The 13,745-nt window shown below is 38.6% G+C and overlaps 1 protein-coding gene across 3 annotated transcripts in view; it reads left to right on the forward strand.

Moving 5' to 3' along the window:
- Positions 1 to 13,745, forward strand: part of atp11b (ATPase phospholipid transporting 11B) — a 174,629-nt gene that overhangs the window by 32,974 nt on the left and 127,910 nt on the right. For all 3 annotated transcript variants that reach the window (XR_011960884.1, XM_072572445.1, XM_072572446.1), the window contains exons 6-8: positions 5,424 to 5,552; positions 12,137 to 12,240; positions 12,363 to 12,410. Coding sequence is in view for 2 of the 3 variants with exons in the window: in XM_072572445.1 (XP_072428546.1) it covers positions 5,424 to 5,552; positions 12,137 to 12,240; positions 12,363 to 12,410 (281 nt within the window). In the remaining variant the exon portion in view is untranslated. The remainder of the gene's footprint in view (positions 1 to 5,423; positions 5,553 to 12,136; positions 12,241 to 12,362; positions 12,411 to 13,745) is intronic.

The raw sequence follows: 13,745 nt of genomic DNA on the forward strand, positions 1-13,745 counted from the left end.
TGGTTTTGAAAACTTGAAGTTTTGGTAACTCTTAATCACGAGGTTTTATCAGACTAGTATAATAGAAGGGAAAATAATAGGTCAGAGGAAGGAGTTGTAAATAGTTATTGATATGTTTTAAGAAATAATATTATGAATTTTTAAGTAGTTCCTGGTCTCGAATTTTCACAGATTACTGCACAGGATAATTTTCTGCGTTGGTGGTTTAAATTAAGCAGGAGGGTATGTTCTGTGTTGTAACTCTGAAGTAATGAATGTTTTGCAAATTAACTTAGTCTCTGGCTTAGAGCTGCAGTGGATCAGGTGCTACTATACAAGTGAAGCTGTAGCCTATTTTATTAATTCCTTTAAAAAAAACTTAGTATTTTATCTTGCACTCCTCGAGACAATTCACAAGAATGCCAATTTAAGGTAAAACAAGTGTTTATATTAAGTGAGCATTCTCATTGCTAAAGTATTGCCATGGCGAGTACACCCATTGATAATGGTTTGCAGTGAACTGTTAAGCTTTGTTTAAATTTGATTTAAATCAGACCGGGTTGGTTGGTCAGAGCATTGCACTGAGAAATGAACTAGTGAATAGTTGTCAATATATTTTGAGTCGAAACTGACACAAGAAATGTGAATGTACTTTTTAACTGAAAAGAACAAAGGTCTGTGTATTAATATGTGTAGCATCCATGCTACGTGCTAGTGTGCCACTGAGCTATTCCTGAGAGCCCAACTGATAAGCTATCCCTGGGTTGCAAACTGGTTCTGTTCCTCAGTCAGTCCGCAAGTCAAAATTTATATACAAGTAAGAAGAGACCATACAACACAACATAAAGCAGCCATTCAGAAATCCAGGAAGTGACCATATTTCTGATATTTAAAATTATACTCTGGAATGAGATCGTGTGTAAATGTTTGTAATTCTTGTACATTTGGGATTATCTGGCAAGTGTAGTTCAATAGCCAAATTATATCTAATGTCATGCAAATAAAAGTTGCTTAGATAAAGTCAGCACCTTGCTTGTGGTCAGTAGAATCTTGGTTTTTCCTTAAATTTGTATTTTTGCAAATTGCACCAATGAGTGCAAGATAAAAAGTTTCAACAAAATCTCTTTTTTCTTTACAGCAGTACTCACGTTTTCTCTACTATCAAATGATTATTTGCATTCTATTGCAGTAAACATTCTGTTAGATCATTTTAATACTAGCAGTTTTATTTCAGAAGGATTTGAATTTGTGTTATCACATCTTAAAGGGGGTATCTGAAAGTGAATTTATTCAAGACATTGACTGTTGGAGACAACTATGCAACCTTTTTAGCTGTAAACTTTCCAGAAAACAAGGTGTGTTGACAGTGATGACTTTTTGTGAATAAATTATTGATAAAATAAAAGCAATTGTTGCTAACTTAAGCCTGTAACCCTGTCATGGTAGGATAATAATGCTTTGCTCATGTGTTGTGGCTTTAAGTTTAAAGGGAATGTTTCAAGCAGAGATTTAGGTGTATTTCAGCAAGGACAAAAAAGGCTTTTTTTTAAAAAAAAGAAGAGCTTTTCTTAGTATTTGAGATTGAGTTCTATAATGTTTTCTTGATTTATTTTAAGTTCTTCCATTATTCTGTTTCCATAATTCCTGATGATTTTAATTGCATTTCACCTTGATGAGGTCCCCTCTTATCCTATTGATGTTAACCTCCTTCCAATTCAGGTTTGTGATTTTTGGGTTGTCCCTTTCCCTTCTCCATTACTAATCTAGACTTTGGTATATCAATCACTGTTATCCAGATGTTCCCCTTGACATTTTGTCAACTTGGCCCACTTTATTCTACAACGCCAGATCTAGCATTGCCTCCTCCCTGATTGAACTGAGCACATACTGGCCAGGAGGTTGTCCTAAATATATTTTAGAAATTCCACCCCATGCTGCCCTTTAGTGTAGTATTATTCTAATTGATATTCAGATTAAACACCCACAATACCACACTTCTATTTTTCTTGCACTTCTCTGCTTACCTTTGCAAATTTACTCCTCTTTCTTTCCATTTGAAGGCTTTCAGTGACATGACAATTTTTTTGCATTATAGATTGAACCAAATGGATTATGACTTTGTTCTCTCAACGGCATCCTGTCTTGTTCCAATACTATGATGTCATTTCTAATCGACATTGCCATCCTACTTCCTTTGTTCCAGGTTTACATTATTGGTAGTATATATCATCTTCTCAAACTATTTGTGTTTCTGGCTTGCCAACCTTTATTGCCTAAACGTTTTGGTAACATGCATTCTAAGCCTGTTTTTGTTTCTTGTAGCCTTTCTTAAAATGCTTCTTTCTTTTCTTGTATTATATAACATTTCTATTCCTTTATGCACCTGGTTTGTCTGTTCTACTTCTATATGGTACTACCCATCCTCTAGTCAATTTAGTTTAAACTCCTTTTCCCCCTTACACTAATGAACCTTTCCAAGAGATTGGACCTTGTCTTGTTGATGTGCAAGCTGCCCTTTCTAAATAGTTACTAGTACCCAAAGAATGTCAAGTCCTTAATCCGGTACCATGCCTCAAGCTACCTCATTAATTTGTCTTGTGTTTTTGTTTATACTCTGTCTCTAGCAAATGGCAAAAGGAGTAATTCAGGTTACCATTTGAAGTTTTACTTTTTAAGTTTTCCCCTATCTCCTGAAAACTTACCATTTGGATTTCAATGCCTTCCCTCATTTTAAGTACTATGAATACCATAATTTTTGGTTCAGTCCTTTTGTAGATACAGGATATTCTGTACCCAATCTGCACCCTAGCACCAGGAAATCATGTTGGATTACCAATGGTGATTTACAGAAATACTTGTCTGGTCCCCTAACTAAGAAATCATCTTGAATCGCTCAAAGACAGTGTCTTTTATGTTTTTCTATTTTTAAAATTGTGAACCTAAACTGGAAAAGAACCTTCTTAAAAAATGAAGGATTATTGTGTAGTTTTTAAAAGTAAGTAGCTTGACACTCATTGTAAGCACCACTTATCCAGCTGTTTATTTAAGCCATACTTGAAATATAGTTTGCAGACAAGCTGGAGCCAAGGGCTGTTCACAAATGGAGATGTAGCAAGCCATAAGTAGCTGATTAGTCTGTGGATTTGTAACCAGTTATGGATGACAAAGGCCTTCTGTCTGCCAGTGATTATTTGATTAATTCTCAAGTAGCTGAACAGCTAGGGACTGTGATCAAGATAGTGATCAGCCTTCGAACCTTCACCTTGGGAGCTCACTTTATTCTCTGAAGCAAGCCAGTTTATTATTCTTTCAGTTGTTGTAAGCTATGACATTTAATTAATAAGTCAGAATTTTGTTAACCAGCCACTCTCTCTCCTGCAACCTAGTGAAAGCATCTGGAGAAGGAGGATTAAGAAACAATGTTTGGGACACAACAACCATCTTAACAGATCCTAAGATAGACACCACTAATCCACATTTTCCTCTGTCTATTAAACCTATTTACTTCCTCTGAGTGTAAAAGGGGAGTTTATAAGATGATTAAAGTTTTATGCCAACAGCTCATTGTTGTTTATCTGTAGCCAGAGTCTATTTACTTGAAATTAATAATAATTTTTGTTTGACACAAACACCTGATCCGTGCTTTCTGTCAACCTGGGTCTGAAAATCCAGTACGTTGGGGAATTCTGTGTGCTTTTTAGAATCCTAATTTCTGTGGTGTCTCTGGGAATAGTGCAGTACTCCAGCACACTAATAAGGTTGAACATGCTACAATCTCTGATCCACCCACAGTGATGTTAATGGGTACAGTTCCAGGACTTTTAACAGCTGGAAAAATGGTGATTGCAATTTCTTTGTCACTGGGTGGATTTGAATTATAGATTTGGAAAAGTCTGCATTGTATCTTGGAGAAGGTTATACTTGGGGGGGAAATGCACTGATTCTCAAGCGTCCTCAACTCCCAGGTAGGCCACAAGGTTAAGGATGTAAACAAACGTGCAAGTCCTTGCTTGACCTGTCTGTTGGAATCCAGTTAAACAAGCAGAAGGCTGGAAGAACACAGCAAGCCAAGCTGCATCAGTGAGTGGAAAAATCAATGCATTGGGTGTAAACCACCTTTAGGGCTGGGGGTCGGTGCAAGGGGAGATTCAGACAATTTCCCCCCTCCCTTCTGCAGCTCCCCTTATACCCACCCCAGCCCTGAAGATATTTACACATGAAATGTTGATTTCTCCACCCCGATGCTGCCTGGCTTGCTCTGTTCTTCCAGCCTCCTGCTTGTTTATCTTAGATTCCAGCATCTGCAGTTTTTCTTGTCTCTTAGTTTAAAAAAAAAACTGGTGAGAGAAAATAATGGGCTTGCTTCAGAGAGGGAGAGGTGTACCATCTACCCTTCCAGTGTTCCAAAGACTGCTTCATGAATCATTCACACCCACCGACCGTTGACCTGCTGAGGAATCAATTGAAGAGTTGTCGCCAGGCTGATAACTTTGCATCCTCAAATGGTCGCGATTGGACCAGCCAATCAACTACATTTTGTGGTTAAATCTCTCACTGGAAGTGCACCCTCATGAGTGCTAACTTCAAACATTCTTCTTCCCCACTCAACTGCCAGCACTGCCTCGACAAAGCAACAGTGTAAACACTGCACAATATGATGCAGTAATTTCTTTTAAAAAGTGCTGAAGTTCCATCCACAGTCTTGGTTTTGATACAGACCTTTTTTATTCCATTTTAGTCCACAAACAAAAATACAGAAAATAATGACATTTATAATGCACATCCCTATACTGTGGTGCAGAGAGTGAATGTGAAGGTACTGAAGCAGTATTTATCACCAAGTAATTAGATACTTATAAAATACGTGTGATGGATCTTTGCACATGCCATCAACAGTTGAAGCTTTACACCATTCTGGATAAAGCATCTTGTTTGCCACCCCAGCCACCATCCTCAGCTCTCCACACTCTCTCCCCACGCTCGCTCTCTCCCCACGCGGCAGCAATGTATGCCATCTGTTTAAAGGCACTTTAGTCTGCCTAACTCTCCAATGTACCCTCCACCACTTAAAAGGATAAGGGCAACAGATGGGTGGGAACCTGCAAGTTGTGTCTAAGCCGCGCCCCCTCCCCAACAGTTTTGAGTTGAAACTATATTGTCGTTCCTTCATTGTGTAAAAATCCTGGAATTCCATCCATAACATGACTGTAGCATTCCAAAGAGTCTGTTGTCAGGTAAACTCAATGCCCACATCTCCTGAGCGAATGTTTAAGTCACTAGGAAGCGCAGCCATTATCTCAAGTTAAGTAGTTGATGGGCAGCAAATATTGTGTTGCCCACTGCCTGTGAAATCCTAAAGTTATGCACTTATTAATACTATGAAGCAGTAACATTTTAAGTTATGTTTTCTTTGAAAAAATTTAACCTTTTATTTCTATTTGTAGGTTGGTGACATTGTCAGAATAGAAAAAGATCAAACGTTTCCCACAGATTTAGTGCTGCTTTCGACTGATCGAGAGGATGGAACATGTTATGTCACAACTGCAAGTTTGGATGGAGAAACAAATCTGAAGGTCACTATTTTTCTTCTGTAACAAATTGTTTCTTCACTGCCTGTGAAAGTGGTGGTTTTAGTGTGCTTTTAAAATAAATAAACAGCAATATTCTTTTATTAACGGATTTAAGATGACATTATGTCTGTTTTGTAACAGTAAAACTTGTTTGATTCTTGTAGAATAGAAATGTTACTCTTAAGTTGCCTTTACTTCAGTGCACGCAATGTATATGGCTTTGTTTTTTGCAAGCCAAATACTTGTTACATGTTTTATAATATTTTTTGGACTTATGACTTCTATTATTTCAGTAAATATTAGATTTATCTTGCATGTTATAGTTAAGATGAGTTCATGGGGAAAATGTGTAGGTTTTGTCTGCATCATTTTCAATGAGCTAGATGTAATCAGTTTTAGAATACTTTTCCATTTATGTACATACAATCTGTTCTAAGTGATGTGAAATGTCTTTGCTAACTTTTTAAAAAAATAAATGGCTACCTACAAAGTAAATATTGACATGGATCCACTAGGCTGAATGGTGTGTTTCCATGTTATGGCCTCAATGTCTGTACACTCAGTCAAGGTTTTCCATATATCATCATTTTAAGAATTGTATGTAGCATAATTTTCAGAACATCTTTGTTGTCTACCTTGTTACAATCTAATTCAGAAAGTGTTTGGGTGAGATATGTAGTATCTAGTCAGTTTGTGCTGAACATTTTTCAATAGGTGTAGGAAAGCATGTGCTTTGACTGTCTTGCTAGCGCAAGCCAAGTGAGAATAAGGAAATTATTTTCTTGTTTCACCTCTCTCAGCAGCTGATACATACCCCGTCACAACTTTATTGTTCAGAATTTGTCCAGCTTAGTTAATGCTGGCAAGAATTGGCCAACTTTGGTAACTTTGATATCGCTCAATCAAACCTTACTTCCCTCCAAGCCTATTTCACAGTGCTGAATATGAAAGCCTAGTGATTTCTTAGTTGAGGGGGCATTGGAAGCATCGTTAACATGAAATTTGTTTTGCCTTTCTATCCTGAAGCAGTGAGATCTCATGAACTTCAGAGTCAGTAGGGAAGATTGACCACCATATCTACTAGATCTGATTTTGTGGGGCAGGCTGTATTTAGAAATGTAAATAACTAGTCTGGAAAGTTAGCCGAAATATATTACTGTGAGCTCATGTTTTGGCACCCCTCTACCAACTTGGATATCAACTCTATTTTAATCATCTGGGGGGAATGTGGTCTCTTCTAGCTGGGTCAGCAGTAATTGCCCATCTTAATTGACCTCATGAATGTAGTGGTGAGCTGCCACTTTGTGGTGCATCCTCTAATGGTGTCACTCTGTATCGGCTGTAGAAGGACGAGATGTTTGTGGAAATGATGCCATGACCTACTTTGTCTTTAGATGGTGTCAAACTTATTGCTAGATTCCAGAAGTTAAAGAAGAAGATCTTGCTGGATTGGTGTACAGAGATTCAAGATGGCTTATGGGCACTTGGCACTCTAGAGAGTTCCTCATTATCTAGATAGATTCATGGCCATCTGTTGTCTATTTTTTCCTACGAGCCAAAATATTCTCCTAAATTCCTCCAATTCTAATAGTGGATCCATTTTAGTCCAAGCATCAAGTAAACTTTCTTTAAACAGCCACTGTCTGTAATTTCAAATCCCATTTTCTGGTCTTACGTTGTGAGCTCTAGTAAAGTAAAACAAAATTCTGGAGAAACTTAGCAGATCTGAAAGCATTAATGTCGCAAGAAACCGAACAGACTCAGAATGTTAACTTTGTTTCTCTCTCCTCAGATGCTGCCAGACTTGCTGAGATTTTCCAGTTTGTTTTTGATTTCCAGCATCTGCAGTTCTTTATTTTTTGGCTTAGAGTTTCTCTGGCTCTTTGTTTTCAAATCTGATCTCCAGAATCCATAGTGTATTACTTTTATTTGGTCTCTGGTAAAGATCTGGAGAAGACAGGGACACGGCTTTTCTCTTGTACCTAGCTTCAAATTCCTGGATTTCTCTAGATATTGAGGACATGTTGTCCATACTGTACCACAAACTATCGTTTTGTTTCTGCCTATAATGCGCAGCTTTTTATTTGATCCTTGAACTAGAAAAAAATATATGGAAAAAGCTAGATCCAGATCTTTTCTATCTTTGGTTTCAAATTCATGCACTTATCATCAAAAAGACAATTCTGCTCTTGACTGCATTGGTTGTATTGTAAGACATATGTACTGTCTTTGATATGCTGGTTTTCTTTTTAAATTTTTCATTATTTTCCTGTCCTTACCTCACCATACCTGTGGCTAGAAGATTGTTTTCCACTGAACCTGTTTGGCAACTGGTTGTACTAGTTTTTCAGCTTTAATCTATTGCTGGCCAGAGAATTACTCACCTGGCTGAAGAATAAACCTCTGCTTAATTTTATGTCTTCCAACTTTGCTGCTATAATTTTACCCTGTTATGCTCTCTGAACTGCTCTTGGATCTGTGTTCGTATTAGATAGTTGCACCTCTAATTTCTACTGGATGACATTCATACCATAGGTTTTTGATACACTGAGCTGACTCCACTCTACCTTGGTCATTGTTATCTTGGGATCTCTGACTTTAGATATATTCCTATTAGCTGCTGTTTAGTTTGTATTTCTTATCAGGCATTTGTGCCTTCTAATTTTTATGTAACTAGGCCTATGCCACACAAGCATCTGTGCACGTTTTGGCTTCTCCTCCAGACCAAAGGCCATCTTTATCCTTCCATTTTGTCCTGTTTAACTACTTTTCTTACCACCTCCTAGATTGCTGTACTATTGTCATGTTTCCTTTCACCTCCACGCTGTCCTTCATTTACCTACTTCAACCTTTCAGGACTCCTCCGGCCTTCCTGCTCTTGCTGTTGTTTTAGGCTTTTAATATCCTTCTACAAATCCACAGCTTCACTCTGCCTCTCTTCAACCTTCTCCTTTTGGCCTTATGAAGGCAATTAGTGGTGGCTCTTTGTGGATACCAATCCTACTAGCTGCACCCAACGATCTAGTTGTCCTTGCTGGAAGCTCATCTCCGTGGGCGGCATGCTGGCACAGTGGTTAGCACTGTTGCCTCAGCGCCAGAGACCTGGGTTCAATTCCCGCCTCAGGCGACTGACTGTGTGGAGTTTGCACGTTCTCCCAGTGTCTGCGTGGGTTTCCTCCGGGTGCTCCGGTTTCCTCCCACAGTCCAAAGATGTGCAGGTCAGGTGAACTGGCCATGCTAAATTGCCCGTAGTGTTACGTAAGGGGTAAATGTAGGGGTATGGGTGGGTTGCACTTCAGTGGGGCGGTGTGGACTTGTTGGGTCGAAGGGCCTGTTTCCACATTGTAAGTAATCTAATCTAATCTCCATCCTATCCTCTCGCCTTTCTCACAGTTGACCTTGTGAACTCTGTCGGTGGATCAGCTCTGTCAAATCTTTACACATTACTTATAATCATTCCTTTGCTGGCCATAAACTCTGCATGATTGCATCAACATACGTCTTTAATGGTAACAGTGCTTAGAGGTGATGACAGTTTGTGCTATTAAATGAAACCTCCTTCCTGCCTAGCTCAAGCTCCCAAGGCTTTTCCTAAGACTACAGCTACCTATGCCTCATTACTCCCTGTACTTCTCCCAAATCCGAATGGGCACCTTTTATAGCGTGGAACTTCTTTGCTTGAAGTACTTTCTAGCAGTCGAAGGTCGCAAACCTCTCTTCTAACTGCCTCCGTTCAGCTAACTAAAGAGTGTGTTCATTAACTGAAGTATTTTGGGTGGCCTGTTGAAAACCTTGCAACAAGCCAAACTCTCCTTCTCAGCCATTATTGAACATGCTTCAAAGCAGTCAAATATAGCTGTTCCTTCACACCCTGTTCCCTCTGCTGGCTTCTACAAAACCAAATTGACATAACAAAAAGAGCACTCATCATACGTTGGGATCACCTATGATTTTTTAAATTTCAATGAAATGTGGAATTAACTTGTGCTTCTGTTCCAGTATGCAATCTCATGAATGTTTGGTGTAATGTCCCCTAGGCAAGTATATCCTTCCTTAGATATGGAAATCAAAAATGCACACTGTATTCTAGATGCGTTATCAGCAAAACCTTGTGCAATCATAATAAAGTTTACTGGCTTTAATTTCCTAGTGTGGTTGGAAAAAGGCCATGTCCTGTTTCACTTATTAATTGCTTGCTGTACACATCCCTCGTATGAGCACAAGTCTTTCTGAACATGGTTTGGAAGCTTCATGCCTTTTTGAAAATTATTTTGCTTTTCTATTCGAACAACTGAAGTGAATAACCCCACAACTGTTCCTATTTTATCTTCCACTTTTTTGCCACACATTAACCTGAAGTAACCTGGCTTTTGAACATGGAATGTTACAGTGCAGTACAGGTCCTTCGGCCCTTGATGTTGCACCAACTTGTGAAGTTAATCCAATGTCCATCTAACTTACACTGTTCCATTATTATCCACATGTATACCCAATGCCCATTTAAATGCCCTTGATGTCAGTGAGTCTACTACTGTTGCAGGGTTGTGTCCTCAATTTTTGTTCTGATCCAGTTTCTGTTGTCAGCAAACTTGAATACCTGCCTTTTGAGTCTTAGTCTAATTCGATAATATAGATCGGAAATAGCTGATGTTGCATTGGTTCTTGTGGCTCCGAGTTTGACAATTAAATGTGGTGGAGGCTGGTTGATCTTTTTTATTGAGGGATTTAAAGATGATTAATGGATTAGTGTTGACTTGCAGAAACAGTGGGACCACTAAAATGGGGCTGAGGACTCTTCAGGCTAGCAATGGCAGTTTACATTGTTATTGATGCAACAACAGCTATTACTGTTTTTATGGTGAATGAAAGCAGTGGCAAATGTCATTTGTGTGGAAATGGATGTTTTGTTGTTAGATGTGGGGGACATGTTGGTAGCTGGAGTTAACTGATATTATTCTCGTACAGCATTTGGATATCAATTCATTATCACTTGTTCAGGAGTGAGTTTCAAGAACGTGGGAACTCAGTAATGGAAGTAGCTGTTGAAAATTTGTGATAACTTACATGGGAAGTAAGGGTTTAAATATTAGTGACCCAGTCATTAGAGAGAGAGTGCATAAAATGGTCAAATATTTGACTTGGAGGAGAAATAGCATTAATAAGTTAGTGTCACAGAGATATACAACACCTTCAGTCCAACGTGTTCATGCCAACCAGATATCCTAAATAACTCTAGACTCATCTGGCCAATATCCCTCTTGAACCCTTCCTATTCGTATATCCATCCAGATAACTTTTTAATGTTGTAATTGTAGCAGCCTCCATCACCACCTCTGGCAGCTCATACCATACACACACTATCCTCTGTTTAAAAAGGTTGTCCTTTAGGTCTCAAGTGTTTGCCCTCTAGTTTTGGACTTCCTTACCCTGGGAAAAAATTTTGGACTTCCTTACCCTATCCATTGCCCCTCAGCCTCCGATCCAGGGAAAATAGTCCCAGCCTGTTCATCCACTCCCTTACAGCTGAAACCCTTCAACTCTGGCAACATCCTTTTAAGTTTCACCGCATCTTTTCTATAGCGGGGAAACCAGAATTGAAAGCAGTAGTCTGAAAGTGACCTAACCAATGTCCTGTACAACCACAACATGACCTTCCAACTCCTACACTCGATGCACTGATCAAATAAAGGCAAGCGTACCAAACACTGCCTTCACCACCCTGTCTACCTGGACTCCTCTTTAAAGGAAGGAAATTGTCCCAGTGATGAGACAGGAGATGTAACTTCTCAATATTGTGCAATGTTTTTGGTGAGTGTGGTAGGTGAATTATTCTTCAGGTGCTGAAATGATAGTAAGAAGTATTGTCTTTGATTCATACAATTTCATAATAACATGGCCTTTAACATTACCACCCATGACTCCAACAACTTGCGTCCGATTCCCTTAATGCGATAGTTTTTCACACTGCTGGGAGCTGGATAAATAAAATGTGCACCAAAACTCAGTTTCCTAGGTACGTTCCTATTTATTCACCTTGCTTTGATTATTACCAGTCTCAACTAAGACTGGAAAACCTTTTAAAACCTAAAGCGTTTCACCTACAAATTGGTAATCCTGCATGAGACAAGAAACATTAAATGTTTTGTTTCTTTCATGTGTATTTCGGTGCTTAGTTAATTTTGTATTCTGTATTTACTTAACATCTGGGAATATACCTGAAGATTTACTTGGCTTTCTGTCGGAATATATGTGTAATGGTTAGGAAATATTACCCAATTAAAATCAAAATAACTGGAAGCTGAGCCTTCCTTTGAGGAAAAACTGTCTTCTGAAGCAGGCAACACTCTGATCTCTAGATAGGTGAATTAAAATGGTTGAACAGTGTTTCTTATCAGTAATCATCCCTTCATTCTCAAAAATGTTAACTTCTGCAGATGGCATGTTAAATGCGATGATTGAATAAATGAATATTTTAAAATGTCATTCAATGGGAAATTGTGAAAAAGATTGTAGACGTGTGGATTCTTATGCAGTTTATTCAATAGTGCACTTCACATTTTTATTTTGATCTTTGTGATCTCTCTTAGACACATCATGCAGTTCCTGAAATAGCCAAATTGCGGACTGTTTCTCAACTACACACTCTGAGGGCTGTCATAACCTGCCATCAGCCAGAACCGGACCTGTATAGGTGAGGTGAAATAAAATGATTGTACAACATAATCTATGTGAACCAATTCTGTAGCAATCTAAGCTTTGTTTTCTTTGTATTTGCTCTGCTTCAATATTTCATGACTGTTTGTTTCTTTACAGATTTGTTGGGCAAATTAGGATCCAACAAAATCCAAACAATATAGTGAGGTATGAAAATATATACTACCTGCTTTGCTATAAAATCATAAGCATGCCTGGCCATAGCTAAAATATTTATCTAAATTATTCACAATATTTGAGAACCAGTTATGAAATAGTTTGCCAGGATTAACATGCGGTCTTAATTTGTGACCATTTTCTGTTTATATATGTACAAAACTTAAGAATAAGCAGCTTATTTCGGGAACAGCGACCGTAATTCTATAAGTTGTAAGTTACTTATGAATAAGGATAAAAGTATTCCTTAAATTGGAGGAAGTCTAGTTACCACAGTATTATGGAGGAACTAGGGGAAGTTGTTTGAGACTAAATCCCCATTTGGCATGTGGGAATCTTTTTAAAGGGTAGTTGATTAGGTTTAAGGACCAGTATATTCTTGTGAAATGAAGGTTGAGGATGGCAAGATTTGGGAATCTTGGATGATAAAAGAAATTCAGAGCCTACTTAAAATGCAAAAGGAGGCATACATAAGATTTAGGAAACTGAAGATAGACAGAGCCCTCAAAGAATGCAAAGGTAGCATGAAAGCACTCAAACTAAGTTAGATGGGCCAAAGGGGGGGCCATTGAATGTCTTTTGGCAAACAAGATTAAGGAAAACCCCAAGATATCATATACAGATGTAAGGAGCAAGAGAGTAGCTAGGGAAAGAATAAATCCACTCAAGGACATAGAGAACTTCCAGCTGGATCTGGAGGAAGTGGGTGAGATCTTTAATGAATAATTTACAGTGGTATTCACAAAAGAGAAGGACAGCTCGGGGTGGGGGGTGGGAGTATTGTTGATTATTGCGGGACAGGTGAATATAAAAAGATGGTGGTGTTGGGTGTTTCTAAAAAAGTGTTAAGGCAGGCAAGTCTTCTGACCTGATGGGATCTATCCCAGAATGCTATGGGAAGAAGGTGAGGAAATCTTTGGGGCCTTGTCACAGAAGAGGTCCCAGAGGGCCTACGGCCCACCAACACTGAACCAACACGTGATGCCTTTTTAAACTTTTTAAAAAAAACTTTTTGCCTTTACACAGTCTGTATTCCTCTCTTTCCTGCCTACTCATATGTCTATAAAGATGACTCTTAAACATTGCTATTGTATCTACATTCGCCACCACCACTTCTGGTGTGCATTACAGGCACTTGACACCCTCTATGAAACAAAAGCTTCTACGTTTAAACTTAGCCCTTTTTTAGCTTATACCTACGTCCCCTGGTAATTGACTTTTGTGCCTTGGGAAAAAATACTCTTTACTATCATTCTATCAATTTCTCTTGTAATTTTGTAAAGTTCTATCAGGTTGCTCCTGATCCTTTTCTTTTGGGGGAAGTGT

Source organism: Chiloscyllium punctatum, chromosome 6 (genome assembly GCF_047496795.1).
Source record: "Chiloscyllium punctatum isolate Juve2018m chromosome 6, sChiPun1.3, whole genome shotgun sequence".
Taxonomy (NCBI): domain Eukaryota; kingdom Metazoa; phylum Chordata; class Chondrichthyes; order Orectolobiformes; family Hemiscylliidae; genus Chiloscyllium; species Chiloscyllium punctatum.